At 39.4% G+C, this 18,005-nt stretch overlaps 1 protein-coding gene across 3 annotated transcripts in view; it reads right to left on the bottom strand.

Moving 5' to 3' along the window:
* Positions 1-257: 257 nt before the first annotated feature.
* ssbp4 (single stranded DNA binding protein 4) overlaps positions 258-18,005 on the bottom strand; it is a 120,516-nt gene continuing 102,768 nt past the window's right edge. Inside the window, exons 7-17 of one of the 3 annotated variants that reach the window (XM_061780624.1) lie at positions 17,505-17,631; positions 16,753-16,820; positions 13,646-13,710; positions 13,283-13,328; positions 13,165-13,200; positions 12,943-12,997; positions 9,293-9,363; positions 9,137-9,215; positions 8,864-8,892; positions 7,233-7,334; positions 258-3,705 (exon numbers count right to left, since the gene is read on the bottom strand). In XM_061780624.1, coding sequence (XP_061636608.1) covers positions 3,676-3,705; positions 7,233-7,334; positions 8,864-8,892; positions 9,137-9,215; positions 9,293-9,363; positions 12,943-12,997; positions 13,165-13,200; positions 13,283-13,328; positions 13,646-13,710; positions 16,753-16,820; positions 17,505-17,631 — 708 coding nt within the window. In that variant the 3' untranslated portion in view covers positions 258-3,675. The remainder of the gene's footprint in view (positions 3,706-7,232; positions 7,335-8,863; positions 8,893-9,136; positions 9,216-9,292; positions 9,364-12,942; positions 12,998-13,164; positions 13,201-13,282; positions 13,329-13,645; positions 13,711-16,752; positions 16,821-17,504; positions 17,632-18,005) is intronic. The other 2 variants (XM_061780623.1, XM_061780625.1) reach the window with 2 other exon arrangements.

Here is an 18,005-nt window from a genome sequence, read left to right as displayed (position 1 = left end):
TTAAATTTACACTCTTAAAAATTCAAGTAATACCTATAAAATGCCACTTTGTGACAGTGTCACACTGCTTACACATTCCCTGCTCTCCCTCTCAATGATGTGCATTTCAGCAGTTCCCTTCTTTTTTCATTTCCAAAAACAATTAATAAAGGTTTTAGTTTTGCCACAGAATTAATGACTTTACATTATTCCCTACGGAAAAACGTATTGTGTACCACTGTAGCATTTTGCACAAGAGATTCAAACAGTGAGTAAAATAAAAATCAAATAACATTTATTTTTGATGCATTGTTTCTTCTTTCTGATAAGCAAATTATGTTTTTTCCTCCTCCTTTCAGTCTAAAGAAACTTTACAATATAAAGAAACATACAAAGAACATCTTTATTACCTACACAAGACATCTACGTCCCTAAGACAAGATTCCCAACTAGCCTAGCATGAAATACAAAGCAAACCAGGAGACAGACTGCTTCATATTGAACACTGCAGGAGAATCCATTATGTCCCGCCCAATAACCCCAACCCCCTCCTCCCTCCCACACTCAACATGACCAGCAGATCTTACTCCTAATGGTACAGTATTATACATCACAATAGAAGTACAGAGATGATCCATATACACAGAGGACTGAGAGAGTGTCTGTACAGGACTCCATATCAAAGGACACTGTTTTTCTTTTCACCCCGTCACGGTCATTTAATAACAAACTCCTCTTGAGTGTTTTCAATGGCTAAAAAAATCCTTCATATTAAAAACTGCAATATGAGGTCAGGTTTTAATGATTACTTCTAGTCATCTCTGCGTCCTAGAACAACTTTTTTTTCTTTTCTTTTTTTCCCCCAGAGTGGACATTTAGCCACATGTGAGCCAAATAGTCAACGGGCGTCCTCTTTCCTCTATGAAAAAACATGGACAGTTTCATTAATAATTTACTCTCAGCTGTACTCATCGGTAGTGACTGACATATCAAAACATGTCCATGATATCAAAATGCATTGTACAGTATTTACAAAAACAAAATGAAAAATTAAAAAGTAAGGAGGGGTGGTATTTGAGGAAAGAAAGGGAGGGTACGTGTCAATATGTTGACCGGCGGGAGTGTCTCCCTGGGCGGCCTCCTCTGGGAGCCAAATCCTGGAGATATCCACCCAGCACATATCATAACAATATCATTTTTATCCCTTTAAAATCAGGCCAAATGTACAGGAATAATCATGTCACTTAGAAGATTCTGTGGACGTTCTGTGGATTATTCTTACTGGTGAATGGATCAAAACAATCTGATAAAACAACAAAGGAAAAAAACATATCACTTAGTTGATTCTGTCATCTTTCCAACAGTCTGGACTACTTAACCAATGTATGAAGAAGTATTAAGGCCATGCTATAAAAAAAAAGAAGAGGAAAAACGAGTACGTGTTAAGAGATTTTGAGAGTTGTAGTTTTTAAAAAGTTGTAGTTTTTCTTTTAAAGTTGTAAGAAAAAAAGTTGTATTAAGGGGTAAACGTGGCATTATCCTGATAAAACGCTTTATTTCTTTAAGAAAAAAAGTTGTATTATTATGAAGGAAATAGTTTTATTTTACGAGAATAAACTTGTAATATTACGGTTCAAGGCATTATATTGTTATTATATTAGGTTGTATTTTTTTTCAAACTATGATGAGAAAATAAGGTGACAAAGTTGTACTTTAAGAATAAAATTGCATTTTCTTTTAAAGAAAAAAGTCATAACATTAGAAGAATAAAGAAGTCTTTTTTCCAAGAAAAAAAGTCAGATGATTACAAGAATAAAGTTGTAATATTATGACGATAAAGGTTATTTTTTCCCCCCAAGAAAAAAATTGTTACTGTATCCCTTTAGAATAAATGTGTAATATTATCAGAATAGAGATGTATTATTTCAAGTGAAAAAAAAGTCACATTACAAGAATAATAGTTTAATATCATGAAAATAAAGGTGTATTTTTCCCAAGAAACAAATTGTAATATTATGACAATAATGTACTAATATTCTGAACATAATTGTTTATTTTTGCAAGAAAAAAGTTTAAGAAAATGTGAAAGATTAAATTGACAAGATCCTTAACAGGTTTATGCTTGTACAAATCTGACTTTATTCTCATAATACTATGACTTTATTCTTGTAAAACTATAAATATTGCCTTAACAGTTCAACTTCATTCTTGTGATATTCAAACTTTATTCTCAATATCAAAAATATATTTTTTTAAATTCATTTTGACAATGCAGTTTATCTTTGCAGTGTGGCCCTAATACTACTTCATACCAAAATCACAACAATTGAATTCCAGTCCAAATAAACACAATAAGTCTTGAATCGAAAAGAGGTAATGTTAAACTCCATTAAAAAAAATAAAAAAAAATAAAAAACTGATACAGGGGGTAAACACATTTTAGGGATTTAATAAAAAGGAAAGTAATAAAAAGAATAAAAGGACAGCAATACGGGTTAAATATTTACACATGAGATCAAATCTGTTGGTTCACCTCAAAAGATTCAACCTTGACTGATTTATGCTGCATTCCATGAAACTGGGAAACCGGAAGTTTCCGACCTCAGACTAGGAAAAAGTGCATTGTAAAACTGCTTCAAGTCAGAGTTGCTTTTCATGAACTTGGCGGAAATCATGATGTACTTTGACATAAAGTGGATAGAAAAAGTCTACACACCCCTGTTCAAATGCCTGGTTTCTATGATACAAAAACATGAAACCAAGAGGAATTTCAAAACCTTTTTGCACCTGTCACCTGTACATCTCCATTGAATTTTTGTTATCTTTTCAAGAGGGGAAGTAAAAATAAACAACTGAGAAAATGTGGTTGCACAAGTGTGCACACCCTTAAAACTGGGGAAGTGGCTGTGTTCAGAATGAACCAATCACATTCAAACTCATGTTAAATGGGAGTCAGCACACACCTGGCACCATTTAAAGTGCCTTTGATTAACCCCAAATAAAGTTAAGCTGTTCTATATCCACTGTCCATCACATATGTATATGTACTGTATGTATGATGTACTGTTTGTACAGTACATGGAGATACCTATCTTTAGGTATTTGTTATAATATAGATTGCCATTGAATACAACTGATTTGTGGAAATTAATTGTCACAACATCAAAAGAACATAAAATACTGACCGAGTGTTTTTTTGTTTACTTGTCAACAAAACACTTTGAGCTCCGAATGTGATATTTCCCATTACCCAGCAGGCCTTGAATGGAGCGAAACACCTCAAGATATTTGCCAGGAGATAAAATTAAAAAATATATATTGCGCATTTTTTGGGGGGCCTGTGCTTATTATTTCTGCCATTGTTGAGCTTCATGACTGGTTGAATGGACTGGGTGTGATATTTTGGGGGGAGGGGGGCTCCAATGCTCATGACAAGGAGGGGTGGAGGGGGAGTGGTCGCAGCAGGCGAGGAAGAAAGTCTCATGTTCTTACTCCCATTTTACAGACGCTGGGATGGGGGCCCTTGAGGGGGGTCCTGCTGTCCATGGGCATCCCGAGAGGCTGCGCGCCGATCCACACGGATGAGGGAGGAGAAGGGGAAGGAAAAAGGGCAATGCAAGTCACACCGTGGGTGGATGGGGAGGATAAAAGGGAGATGAAAAAGTAAAGTAAAATAAAATAAAAATAAAAAAAGAATCACACACTCATCGTCATGTTGGGTGAATACTGTAAAAAAGAGAAAAAAAGAGAGAGGGAAGGGAGAGAAAAGATAAGCCCATACTCTTTTTCAACTTAGTCAAGCAACGATGGACTAAATGCAGCCCCCCTTTTTACAGCAGCATGTCATGTAATATTATGTGAGTACACCAGCAGCAAGCAGAGCGCAGTACGTAGGAGGAGGAGTAGTACAGCCCACAGAAGAACGTTAGAAAATATAAGGTGGCAGTGATAGATTGTGATGCATTATCATTATCATCGTAAGCCTTTTTGAAGATATTTTGCATGCGCACGTGTTGTGTTGCTATTTCCATGCGTGTTTGGTTGTGCATGCCATTTTGTTGTGAGGGCAAAAAAAAAGAAAAGTACTGGTCACAATCTTAAACTCTACGTCCACCAGGACTGTTCTTAACATTTAATGGATTGGATTGATGCAGGTCAACTAAATATGGAATTGAACTGAATTCAATTCTTAATAAATGACTGGTATACAACAGCAATTCTAATTATTATTATTGTTGTTTTTTTGATGGGATGCTCTTCAAAGTGACCTTTCAGGTTTAAAATTAGAACTCTTTAGATTTATCTACACACTGCACTAATTACCTCGCCTATGCATGGAAAATGTAGTAAAAATATAAAACAATCTGGATATACATAGTATGGATTAAAAAACAAAATCATAATTTAAATAATATACACTGTGCATTAAATATAAAATCAAATCAAATATATATGTAATAAATAAAATACAGTGGACCCCTGCATACTCGTGGTTCGGCACCCACAAATTCAACTATTCATCCATCCATCCATCCATCCATTTTCTGAGCCGCTTCTCCTCACTAGGGTCGCGGGCGTGCTGGAGCCTATCCCAGCTGTCATCGGGCAGGAGGCGGGGTACACCCTGAACTGGTTGCCAGCCAATCGCAGGGCACATACAAACAAACAACCATTCGCACTCACAGTCACACCTACGGGCAATTTAGAGTCACCAATTAATGCATGTTTTTGGGATGTGGGAGGAAACCGGAGTGCCCGGAGAAAACCCACGCAGGCACGGGGAGAACATGCAAACTCCACACAGGAGGGGCCGGGGGTTGAACCCGGGTCCACAGAACTGTGAGGCTGACGCTCTAACCAGTCGTCCACCGTGCCCACCTATTCCAAATTTTAATTAATTTTTTCTTTTTGTTTTTTTTCTTTTTGGGGCGAACCAACCGCAAAAACATATTGGTGGTTTATACTTGCTTATTCAATAATTGTTTGGATATTATTTTTGTTTTTTTTCAAATGCAATTATAATAGGCGTCAATTATCTGCAGATCTTTGCTATTCACGGTCCGGTCCATATATATATATCCATCCATTTTCTGAGCCGCTTCTCCTCACTAGGGTCGCGGGCGTGCTGGAGCCTATCCCAGCTGTCATCGGGCAGGAGGCGGGGCACACCCTGAACTGGTTGCCAGCCAATCGCAGGGCACATACAAACAAACAACCATTCACACTCACAGTCATGCCTACGGGCAATTTAGAGTCTCCAATTAATGCATGTTTTTGGGATGTGGGAAGAAACCGGAGTGATATATATATATATAATATAATATATATATATATATATATATATATATATATATATATATAATATATATATATATATATATATATATATATATATATATATATATATATATATATATATATATATATATATATATATATATATATATATATATATATATATATATATATATATATATATATATATATATATATATATATATATATATATATATATATATATATGGCGGCACGGTAGACGACTGGTTAGAGCGACAGCCTCACAGTTCTGAGGTGCGGGGTTCAATCCCTGTCCCCGCCTGTGTGGAGTTTGCATGTTCTCGCCGTGCCTGCGTGGGTTTTCTCCGGGCACTCTGGTTTCCTCCCACATCCCAAAAACATGCATTAATTGGAGACTCTAAATTGCCCGTCGGCATGACTGTGAGTGCGAATGGTTGTTTGTTTGTATGTGCCCTGCAATTGGCTGGCAACCAGTTCAGGGTGTACCCCGCCTCCTGCCCGATGACAGCTGGGATAGGCTCCAGCACGCCCGCGACCCTAGTGAGGAGAAGCGGCTCAGAAAATGGATGGATGGATGGATATATATATATATAAATTAAAAACTTTTTTTTGTCAAGGTCTTTCTGTCTCAAAAGTGTTCTCTGTCTGTTGTCCAATTACCGGAGACAAATTCCTTGTGTGTCTTTTGGACATACTGGGCAAATAAAGATGATTCTGATTCTGACTCTGACATACTTAACGTATTAAAAATAAAATAAGTAAATAAAATAACATAACTATATATAATGAATAAATAAAAATCAAATATATAGTGTAATAAAACTATAAAAACATTAAAATATATAGTAATTATACTTTAGTATATACAGTATTTATTTTATTTTCAATGGGATTCAAATTAACTACAATGCATTTTTAGAATAGCAGTACAATTAAACAAAACAAAGCAATCAGGAAAATAAATGAGATGGTCCCTGTTCAGTCACCAGTCATATTTTCCCCCCAAATTGCCAATATTTCACAAATATTATCCAAAGGTATGTCAACTTATGAGCACAATTGTAGCAACAGGTAAATGGAGGTAAAAATTGTAATTTTTTCAAGTGCTGAGGCAACAATATATAATTGTTCTGGAAATGGTGATTTATTTATTGATCTATTATTTTAACAGGACTCAGAAAATTGACTTTGTTCTATTTTGGTGCAGACTTAAATGCTAATGGGGTGGCCTTGGTGGACGTACCGTAATTTCACGACCATAAGGCGCACTTAAAAGTCTTAAATTTTCTCCAAAATGGACGGGGCGCCCTATAATGCAGCGCGCCTTATGTGTGCACCGAGTTCCAAAATCTATAAATGTTGTTGTGTGATGAGCGCTCCGCTTGACTGACTGGGAGCATTTCCTGCCGACACACTGCTTATATAGAGGAAAGGCGGCCGTGACTGAGTACAGCATGCGGATGTAAAGGGTGCGTGTGAAGGAGGACGCTAAAGGCACACCCCCAGTAGGTATATAGCGCCGGGGTGTGCATTGTGCAAAATAACATCGGTTTGGCTAAGGACCCCTGAAAATAGCACCTACGAAGCACCCGGCGTGCTTGTTGGAGAACTTGCCCAGCTGTTCATTTCGGATACAAAAGATGAGGACTTTGATGGATTTGTGGATGAGGATTGATAAAAAAAATAACGTGAGTACATTGTTAAATACTTCAATAAAGTACAACCGAACTCAGTTTTGCTCCCGCTGCCTTTTTAAAAACATTGTTTTAGCGTGCATGCATGCTACCGTATGTTTTAAACTAGCGTATGTTTTACCATGCCTGCGCCCAATTATACGGTGCGCCTTATGTATGTGTTAAATACAGAAATAGACCCCGTAACTGAGACTGCGCCTTTTAATACGGTGCGCCCTATGGTCGTGAAAATACGGTAGTTGAATACGTCGTGCTACTCACACTTTCACTTTGGAATGGGTTTAAAAAGTTGCCTGCCATCTCGCCGTCATCCCGCGGAGTGCCAGGCGGATTGTTCATGCCTGCCATGTTGTTGGGAGAATTCTAGCACACAACCACACAACACAGTCATGTAAGTGGATTGACATGCTTATTATGTAACACACACTAGGGGTTGTACAGACTAGTAGACTGGTTGATTTGCCAGCTTTACTACTCCAACATTGATCTCTAGTGCATGATGTCGATTAGTCGCTGGTAATCACATGCTTTTTAGCTTGAGGAGGAAGCAAAGCCGCTTGCCACAATAGATGAGTGTGTTGAATTAAATTAGTCTGTCACCTTGACTGATTAAAATGTTCGCCCATATTTGGCACTGGTTGTGAAGCGACTGAACAGGAAGTAGCCTGGGTTTACCTATAATAAGGAGTAGGATGAGATTAGTAGTAGCTAAAAGGGAAGTACGGGTTTATTCGATTCTAATGGGACGCCACGATCTCGGGGAGTTGAGGTTTGTCCTTGAGCTCCTTGACTCGATGAAGACCACTTCAGGGTGTATTTCATGCTGAGCAGGGAGCAATTTCTTTTTTACCACGTCCCAGTATGGTACAGTGAGTCATCGCATTATTGAATAATTCCTCCATTTTCTCCCCCATTCTCTTTTCACTGTAGAACTCCGCCAAAACCACTTGTGTCCAGATGTCATCAGCGCGCGCTACCATCCTCCGCAGAACGGCTTGCACCCTTGCATTTACACAGTTCATGGGTTGCTTGACGCTGCACTGCGCTGTGTGAAGTGCAGTGTGAAAAGGCCTTTATTCCACCGCACAGGAAAGGGTGCGTGATAATTTGTCAACACTGCAAATTTCCACCATGGAGAACCCGTTGCTGTGGCGGGCCCTGACTGAGGTCAGGTTTCCCTGCTTGGCAAAGTTGCGCAAGCGTTACCTAGCTGTGCCAGTAGCAAGCATAGACCGAGCAAGAGGATTGTTTTTCCCCCTGGCTGAAATTGCTGTCATGCCACAGCAGGCAAGCCTTCACCCAGCCCACGTCTATGCTTTTGTGTTATAACGTGTATGTTCTGCGTAAATTCGGTGTATGAGCTGTTTATTGTCAGTAAATACAGCACAGGTACATCTTAATACATTAGAATATGGTAGAAAGGTCTATTTATTTCATTACTCATACATTATGTAGATTTATTTAATACTTGGGAAAATACTTTTCAGAGGGGAAATTCCTGCCTAATTTCTATATTAAAAATAATTTTCATTGTTTCTCGATTGTTTGTTATGGAACATTCTAGTTTCTAGAGATAGTGAATTATAGGTTTCCGTTTGCTATAAGCTATAATAATCAAAATTACAAATATATATGTATAAATCATCAGATATTTAATTCTGAGCATGTGTAGTGCATCTCTATAATATTAGTTTTACTTTTTGAATTGAACTACCTGACTAAATTGAGCTTTTGACACTATTCTAATTTGTCGAGCTGTACCTGTATATATCAACGACGTCATCAGCGACTAGTCGACATTGCCTCAACTTTCACCACATTAGTGACGATTTAAAATAAAAAAATCTGAAGTCGTGCCACATCTGACTCACACAAGCTGATTTTCATCTCACCTTTGGCAACCCGTCCATGTCACCAGACCCTGTGAGCAGACAATGGAAACGAAAGCTCAGGACTGGTCCACATACTAATTGACATACCCGTTCCAAGCAGCCTAATAGACTTGAATGAAGTTGAGTATTAGACACACAAGAGTGTCTATCTGCACCATCAACTAATCCAATCTCGTTTTAATTACAGCTAAAGAGGAGGATGGAGTGCTTCCTCAGCTGGCCTCTGGAAGGCACAGTTTGATTTCCAGTAAAGAGTGGCGCCTCGATGCTCACCTAGCGAGCCGTTCATATGATGCTGCTCCATGGCACCCATGCCACCCATGGGCCCGTCTGGCCCCGGTCCCATTGGGAACTGTGAAGAAAGAATAAAGCGGTCACTGACAAGAAAAGTCCATTATTGTTATTCGAGATTTCTTCATTATTGCTCACGTTAGGTCTATTTCCACCAGGGCCAATGGGGTTCATCATTGTATAGATGTTTTCACTTGAGTTTGTTGAATCTACAAGGAAAAAAACAGTGGATGTTTAAAAAAAAAGAAATGCATGAACAATTTTATGGCTATATTTCATATCCCTTTCCTGTGATTTATAAGAAATTGAGCCAAAGAAAGTCTACAGAAAGGGTTTAAAAAAGAAAATCTATATTTTTATGAAACTAAAGTGGTCAATTAAAAAGTTGTAAATTTGTTTTTGATGAAAATGCCTAATTTTGCAAAATAAAGTCACAATATTACAAGAATAAAACTAACATTTAATGGAAATAAAGGGGAAAATACAAAATAAATGATCTTGTAACTTAAAAGTTTCCTCATAAAATCAGGATTATTGTCTCATAACATAACAACTTGTTCGCATAATAAGAGCCACTGATAACTAGAGTGAGCTAACTCCGTTTTTGTCATTTTTAAGTTAAGTGCAGACATAAATACAGAAAATGAATACTACATGTCAAGTTCCAATGTCGACATACTGTATAGGGGGCAGTCCTTTCTTACATTCAGCACATTATCAGATTCAGCAGTGAAAAACTAGGAATGAAAAAGACTCAGAAAGTAAGTTGTTCTTAGTTAGGGCACCAGTGGATCTGCCTATTAGTATAAATGAATATTATTTATCATCTTTGATGATGACTTTACCTCAGCTGTGGCTAAAATTACAAGATATATGATCTAATATTAATAGCCCACATGATCCAAGTCCAAAATCATTATATTTGGCCAAATCGGAAGAGAAACACAATTTATGCAAAATTAGTATCCAAAATGATCGACTGCCTCACATTTCTGAGGACCGGGGTTCAATCCCCGGCCCCGCCTGTGTGGAGTTTGCATGTTCTCCCCGTGCCTGCGTGGGTTTTCTCTGGGCACTCCGGTTTCCTCCCACATCCCAAAAACATGCATGCAGGGTTAATTGAAGACTTTAAATTGCCCGTAGGTGTGAATGTGAGTGTGAATGGTTGTTTGTTTCTATGTGCCCTGCGATTGGCTGGCAACCGGTTCAGGGTGTACCCCGCCTGCTGCACGATGATAGCTGGGATAGGCACTCCCGCGACCCTTGTGAGGATAAGTGGCTCAGAAAATGGATGGATGGAGGAAGTGATAATTGTCATATACAGTAAATCACACAAATTCTATTGCACGCGAACACTTATGCTTGGGTGGAGATAGATACATGAGGTCAGAGGACATATTTAAGTCGTATATCATATTTTAAGTCAAATATTTAAGTCTGTTGCCACACCGGCCAAGTGACAATGCTTCAGTCACACACAGCTCGCTCTTCCGTACAGAGACGTCGCCGTGCTAGACCCTCATTGCGCCTCATTTAGAGGGAATGAAAGAAGCCGCTTTGATTGGCGGCGAATGAAGTCGACTGTGTTCACTCCCACAACGGTGTAGACAGCCCCTTTTTTAAATACGCCAGTAAAGACTTACGCCGCCAGTCGCGAAAAATATTCCACTTTTTTTTCCTCAAGTTCTTCTCTTACGATGATAATTCTTTTTCATAATATCATGACTAGTTTCTCACAAAATCATGATTTTATTTTTTTTCTTGTCTTTTTTTTCTGGTAATTAAAATTTTCTTTTCAGCGTAACAACCACTCATGTTCTTGACATTATGTCAATGTGCGCGTCTGTTTTCTACACGATACGCCACCAATCCAGAGCCATTATGGCAATCTACTTGACAGAGATCGTGCCGTTACAGGAGCAGTGTGGCAACTTAGCACGCCTTGTCGCCGCTCACGAGGATGAGATGACCTTGATCTGACATTGCCAAGGGAAAGTTGCAAGTAAAAGGCTGGGAAGGGGGCGGGGGGGGAGACGGCAGATGTCTGGGTGCGCCATGGACAAAGTGCCTGAATCTGGCCATTGTTGTTGGGACTGAGGGCCAATCGTGAGTGAGAGGTACAATTTTGTGGGAGATTGAAGTGTGTGCATGATGTGTAGTCCTGGCGACTGGCAGTGGAAAGTATGCCTTCCCTCACTGAGTACGAGATTGGGAAGGTTTTGTATAGGTTTCCGAGGAAACGCAGCACAATAGAAGCATGTAATAAATAATAAACACAACATCTCATCCACAGGTGAGTGTGTTTATTCTTAGCCAATTGTCAAGAAGGGCACCAGATTGGTCATTTTCAAAGTGCAGATGGAGCAGCACTTTCATATACTGTACAGTACAGTACAATAAAACTTTTTATGTAACCATTTTCATCCATCCATTTTCCGTACCACTTATCCTCACTAGGGTGGCGGGTGCGCTCGCGCCTAACTCGGCTGACTCTGGGCGAGAGGCAGGGTACACCCTGAACTGGTCGCCAGCCAAATTGCAGGGCACATATAAACGAACAATCATTCACACCCACATTCACATTCACACCTACGGGCAATTAAGAGTCTTCAACTAACCTACCATGCATGTTTTTGGAATGTGGGAGGAAATCGGAGTGCCAGGAGAAAACCCACGCAGGCACGGGGAGAACATGCAAACTCCACACAGGCGGGGCCGGATTTAAACCCAAGTTCTCAGAACTGTGACACAGATGTGCTAACCAGTCGGCCACGTGCAGCCTAACCATTTTCATTTAAATATAAATGTCATTTCTTGTTTCAGTTATTCAACTTTTATATTATCATTAGATTTAATTGTATCTAGAATTTTGAGGTTTTTCAGTAAACCTTTTTACTCGCAATGGGGCAAACACATCTTTTACCCAAGATGCACAATGTATTGGAACAACAGTCCTTCATAAAAACAATACTAATAACTTTGACGATAATAACTCAAACCATAAATTTGTTAATGGGGCGACTGTCCTAAATAACAATTAAAAGATAACTTAAAATAGATAACTTTTTCTGGTAACCTTAACCTTTGTGATTGCAATTTTCCTCCCTTTCCTCCCCCCCTGAAAATACTGATGTATTCTCACACGTGTAACCCTTGCAATATCACAAGCTTGACGACATGTTAGGTCATTTTAATTTAATAGATTGTTTTTAAAAATTATATTCATTTTTATTCCCATTTTGCAGCATTTTTTTTATATTATGGTTGTATTCAATTAAAATAATTATTTTCTTGGGTGCCTCTTAGCCCCCATTTTGAATTCCTACTTAAGTTTGAAAAAGGGTTCCTTGCCCATATTGTCTTTTACTATATGCTGTAAAAGTGACTTTATGATTTGAAAATGTATTTGAAATCTTTCTTCAAATATGCTGTAAGATATCTGCTACTTGTCCAATAAAGATTTAATTTGGCCTCATATGAACCCCTGATAACTAGAGTTGGCGAACTCCATTTTTGTCATCTAAAGTGCAGAAATGAACAGAGAAAAGACATATCTGGTCAAAATCATGGTTTAGTTCCAATTTGGACACATACGGATTCGTCTGTGCAACACTTGGCCAACTTCAATTTCCAAAAACTTTAAATCACTCTCATGCAAAATGACAAAAATGGAGTTTGCCCACTCTAGTTCTCAATGGCTCATGCTAGCTTCACTGAGCCTGTACTGTAAGTATTCCTTCATTGAAATATGAAACTGTGCATTGAAACGGGAAAGGTCTATACGTCACCTCCAGGACTCGGCATGATGGGAGTTCCTGGTGGGCCTCCTCCCCCTGGGGGGCCCTGAAGAGAGAAACAAGAAAGGAGGAGAGTAAAGTTAGCGCTCGGCGGTGTCAACACGCCTCTGTTTACACATCTCAGCAGAAGTGACGGATTACTTCATGGTCTCACACACACACACAAACACACACACACACACACACACACAAAGATGGCAGCGGGACACTCACCACGTAGTTGCCCGGAGATGAAGACGAATAAGCTATCTGTGGAGAGACGACACACTGCCATGTCAAACACACTCAGATGTCAGCGCAGATAAAGACGTGAGGGGATAGTGTTACTCACTGAGTTGTTGTTAGGGTTCGGCCATGGACCCCTTCCGCCAGGACCCCTAAAGGGAAATATAAGTCACAGGTTTATTCATGCTCAATATTGTAACACATACTGGACACAACATTACACCGGCAAAATAAAAATATATTAACGCTCTGTTTTAATTGACACTCTCAGGGAGGTATTCATTTAACAACAGATTTTTATATAGTTGACTATATACTGTAGATCACTAAAAAGTCCACTAAAACCCCAATGTGGTGAGACTGTGTTTGGAATTATTTACTCATTCCCTACTCCGCACTCACCATTGAACGGAACGAAAGACACATGTTTTTAAAATAAATGAAAATGCATTTTGAACAGGCTACTAACATATTCATGCCGGGCATCCCTGGCCCCATTGAGTTTGGAGGAGGCCTCATTCCTCCACCGTAATTCTGCGGGACGAAAATAGGAAAAGACACACAAACAGTCAGTGAAGCGCAGTGGCCGTAACTTCTTTAGTTACCGGTACATGTCGTCAGCCTAACAGCAGTTGCCTAATTCAACAGTTTCAGAAAACAAGGATTTAATGTGACAGTTGCCTAATTCAACAGTTTCAGAAAACAAGGATTTAATGTGACAAAAGTAAGTATAAACATATTTTTTTAGCTAGCACTGAGTTAAAATTTACTTTGGAAATTATGCTATTAGGCTAACGATTTACAGTTCTCCGCTGAAGGAGGCTTCCTTTATTCTAGCTCCGAGTAGCAACACAGATATTCATAGAAGCGGCACATACAAAGCTGGGGACCGCGGCAGACTGAATTTGAGAAACAAGCGGTGAAAGATGATGACAACCGGCTAGCTAACCAGCAGGCTAAGTAGCTAGCTAGAGAGGCAGCCACTTGTTTCAAGGGATGAAGGCACTATGCAGCTAGGATTTACGACGCCGACGGGGAAAAACAGATGCAAGTTGCTAACTTTGGCTAAAGTATAGAGAGGGGTCCTGGTTAAAGTAAGACATTTTAAGCTTAAAGTTCCTGTATTTTACCAAACCAACTTTTTCTACTATTTGGGATGTTATATTGGCTTCATGGTGCCTCAGTAAACATGTGAAATATGAATTAAAATCGTCCATGCATTCCTGAGTTCCAGATGTTTTTCTGCCAAGAGGCCTAAAATCAGGTCATTCGAATTTCTCGAGCTTAGCTACGTCACTTGCGAAGATCTCCGCCTACCTCTCCACTCCCGAGCCAGCGCTGTCAATATAACTAACACGTGTGCTCTCACAAGTGACTCTTCTACACAGAGGATCAGAGGAAAGGGAGCGGTCTGAGCCAAATATGGATAAAGCGGATACAAAACTGGGTCAAACAGAAGTAGCTGTCAGAAGTAGCTGTCAAAAGGCCCCTCCTTTTCTGGACACTCGTATGACCAACGTGTTTTTTTAAAATGAAATTGACAGTTATTTACTAAGTCCATGTTATAGAATCACTCAATGGAGGTCTAAATAGCTAAAATATGGGACCTTTAAAAAAAATAAAAATAAAAATAAAAAAATAAAAATTAAGACACGGCAGCTAAAACATCTTAGCCAAAACGTGCCAGCGGATTTTTCTTTTGTTGGACTATTACTTCGGAATAGTACAAGGAGTAATGATTTGGTTCTGATTTGCTAGTTTTTCATTGTTGTCAACTACTGTTACTGCTACTATGAATAGTGAATGGGGATTTAGAGGCCAAGTCCAAGCCCGAGTAATGACCCCCATGCTGCTTCATCAAGCAAGTGTATAAAGAAGTTAACCATTGTAAAAAAAAACACTATTATGGAAAGAAGTGATGACGCAATTGGGGGCTTACGACTTTTAATGTGAATGCTTACATCACGTAACTTATTGTGTCTATTTGTCCTCCTTAATCCAAAGAAAAAGCCAAACACTTGCTTTGAGTTAATCATCTGATGCTCATTAGGTATGCTGACATCATCCGTGAGACACGTTTTGAGACAATTTAGAGGCGTATTTTTCATGAAAATGTTGGATGGTGCAATTCAGAATTGAGGACTTTAGAGACTCCACAGTATTTATGTACTGCCGTGTTTTGGCTTTGCATGTGTATGAGTGTCTGTGTTTGTGTGTGGTGAGTGAGGCTCCACTCTGAGGAAGAGTTTTGTTCAGCAGACGATTACACTTGTCGAGCAGATGCCACACCAGCTGCCGGTGCGCTCTGTGCCAAGAGTGGCATCGTAGTAAATGGGTACCACTGGGTACCTCTGTGTGTGTGTGTGTGTGTGTGTGCGTGTGTGCGCGTGTGTGTGTCTTGTGAGGCTGCTACACAATCAAGCAGATGTCCAGCCATTGTCATTTAAAAGGACACAGGACAAAACAGCAAAAGTGTAAAAAGGAAAGTGTGTCACGTTGGCACAACTTTTGGTGAATGTGTTGGCAAGCGTGTGATATTCCTCCCAAGGTGGGAGTCGGCAGGCGGGCATGGGGAGTGTGTAGAGTGGGCAGACTCCAGCAAGGAGCCAAGCTCGCATTAAAAAGTTGTCAAGTTGGCAATGAAAAGTAGTCTGTTCCGCAGAGAGTGAGTTTGCTCCTGCTATGCAAATCGGATGCAAAGACGGTACAGCCAGTAGTCAAGACAAACATACAGCGTGTCTAGAAGCACTACATATTTTTTATAAACTTCAGATACAGGGAGCCTTCAATTTACGAAAGAACGAGTTGCTGCCACGGAAATAGAACATCATCCTAAATTGAGGACAACCTGTAGATAGCTATTGATGGTGTTCCACAAGTCTCAATAATAGCTCCACAGGTTTTTACATTATACACTCCATACTCTACATGTGACAATTGCTTGCTGTTACAGTAAAAAGCAATACTATGTCCACTCTACATAAATTACAGTAGGAACGATAGACAAGATAGATAATGGGGATAGGGGGTCCTCTGTTTAGCATGGTCACGACATATGAAGTTTAGAAGTTACAAATGTGTCGCAAAGTACAACTTCTCATAGTGGTGTAACAATATGTGTTCACGCCGCAAAAGAAGGTACGCTCAGTTATCGTCATTCTCACTCTTTTTCATTTGATTTCATTTGGCCTAGAAGAGTTTTTCATACAAATCTTCATTGTACTTACGATTTAAATATCAGAATTTCTTGCTGTTACAGAAGAAAACTGGTGACGTTCCGTAATGCCCAATACAAGGTCCACTCTACGTATTTGTCAAAATTACTTGGCATTACAGTATTAAAGATGGATAAGATTCTCGGTTTTGGATACGAGCTTTCAAGGTTACAAATGGCGTGCTTGTCAACTAGTTTGCCTAGCGTCGTAAGAATACATGGTCACGCAGCACAAGAAAGCACGCTCAGTTACCAATGTATTTACTGTTTTTCATCTGATTGTTTTACAGTCGTGTTTTTTATACAAACAGTTACAGCCAATTTTGGTTACCGAGGATCCCCTGTAATTCAATATTTTGTACCTGTGGACCCATGCCCCCCATTCCTCGAGGGGGATTCATTCTCATCGGACCGCCCATGTTTGGATGTCCTGTGCAGTGAGACAAAGAAACACACTTTAAAAAAACAACACTGAAGTAAGTGCCTTGATTGGAATAATAACAAAATGATTTGGTGTGCTATTGTACAGTGTTTCCTCAAATAGTGATCTTTAAACTACTACTACAATTACTATTACTACAACTATTATCAATAACAATAACTGATATATGCAGCACATTTCAAGTGACCCAAGGTCGCTTAAATAAATGTCAAAATAATCACCAAATGAGCTGATCGCCACGAAATAAAAAGAAACACATGGTAACTGTAATTGCCTCAATTCATAAATGGTACTGTTCCCACACAAAAGATTTCACAGGGTTGCTAATTAAAACAGCAGCACCAACTGAGGCCCTTTCAAAATATCAGCAGCCCTTACACATAAAGTTACAGCTCTGATACTTTCTCAGAGGACGGATAATTGCCAGGTCAACTTTGTCCCCCATGTTGCTAACTAAAACAGTGGCACCTACTAAGGCACGTAAAAAGTAGCCCTTTTCACAGTGCACTTTAAAAGATGGCATATTTCTCCTTTTTTCCTGTTTTCTGGACTGTTTTTATTCCAGAACAGCAACACAGAAAAACAGCTGAAAAATGCCAGCTTGCCAGGAAAATAAATCCCCATCAATCAACGCCTTATCATCTAGTAAGACTGGTCATTGTTATTTGCTACCTTGAGGTCTGGTGGGGTCCAGGCTGTTTGGCAGGAGAGGCTGTGATCCGGGAATGCTCCCGGGCGGCTGGTTTGGCATGCGGAGTGCGGGTCTCGGACCACCTGGGTACCGCGGCGACATGAATGGCTGCAAAAAAAAATAAAAAATAGATGAGAAATATATTTCAATATTGTTAATTATTATTGTTATTATGTTTTTAAAAGCAGGTTTGTAGATACAGCTAGTGTAGCCAGTTAACGTGGTCAATGCAAGTATTAGTCAACAGGGGGAGGTGTTGTAACGCAGAAGAATGCACATGTTGGTCAGGTCACAGTTACATGACATTCGTAAGTAAGGATCTACTTCAGAATGGCAAGACCTCAGGTAAGGCATTAGGATGAAGTCAAAGAAAGGGGGAGGCTAAACAAAACATGCAACAGTAACTTCTGTAAAGTTTGTCTTTACAAATTATTTAAGAGCATGTTCTTTTTTGTGTTTTGTGTTTACTTTGTAGGTTGCAG

The sequence above is a fragment of the Phyllopteryx taeniolatus genome, chromosome 7, assembly GCF_024500385.1.
Source record: "Phyllopteryx taeniolatus isolate TA_2022b chromosome 7, UOR_Ptae_1.2, whole genome shotgun sequence".
NCBI classification, from domain to species: domain Eukaryota; kingdom Metazoa; phylum Chordata; class Actinopteri; order Syngnathiformes; family Syngnathidae; genus Phyllopteryx; species Phyllopteryx taeniolatus.
This window is presented reverse-complemented; position numbering and strand designations above follow the sequence as displayed.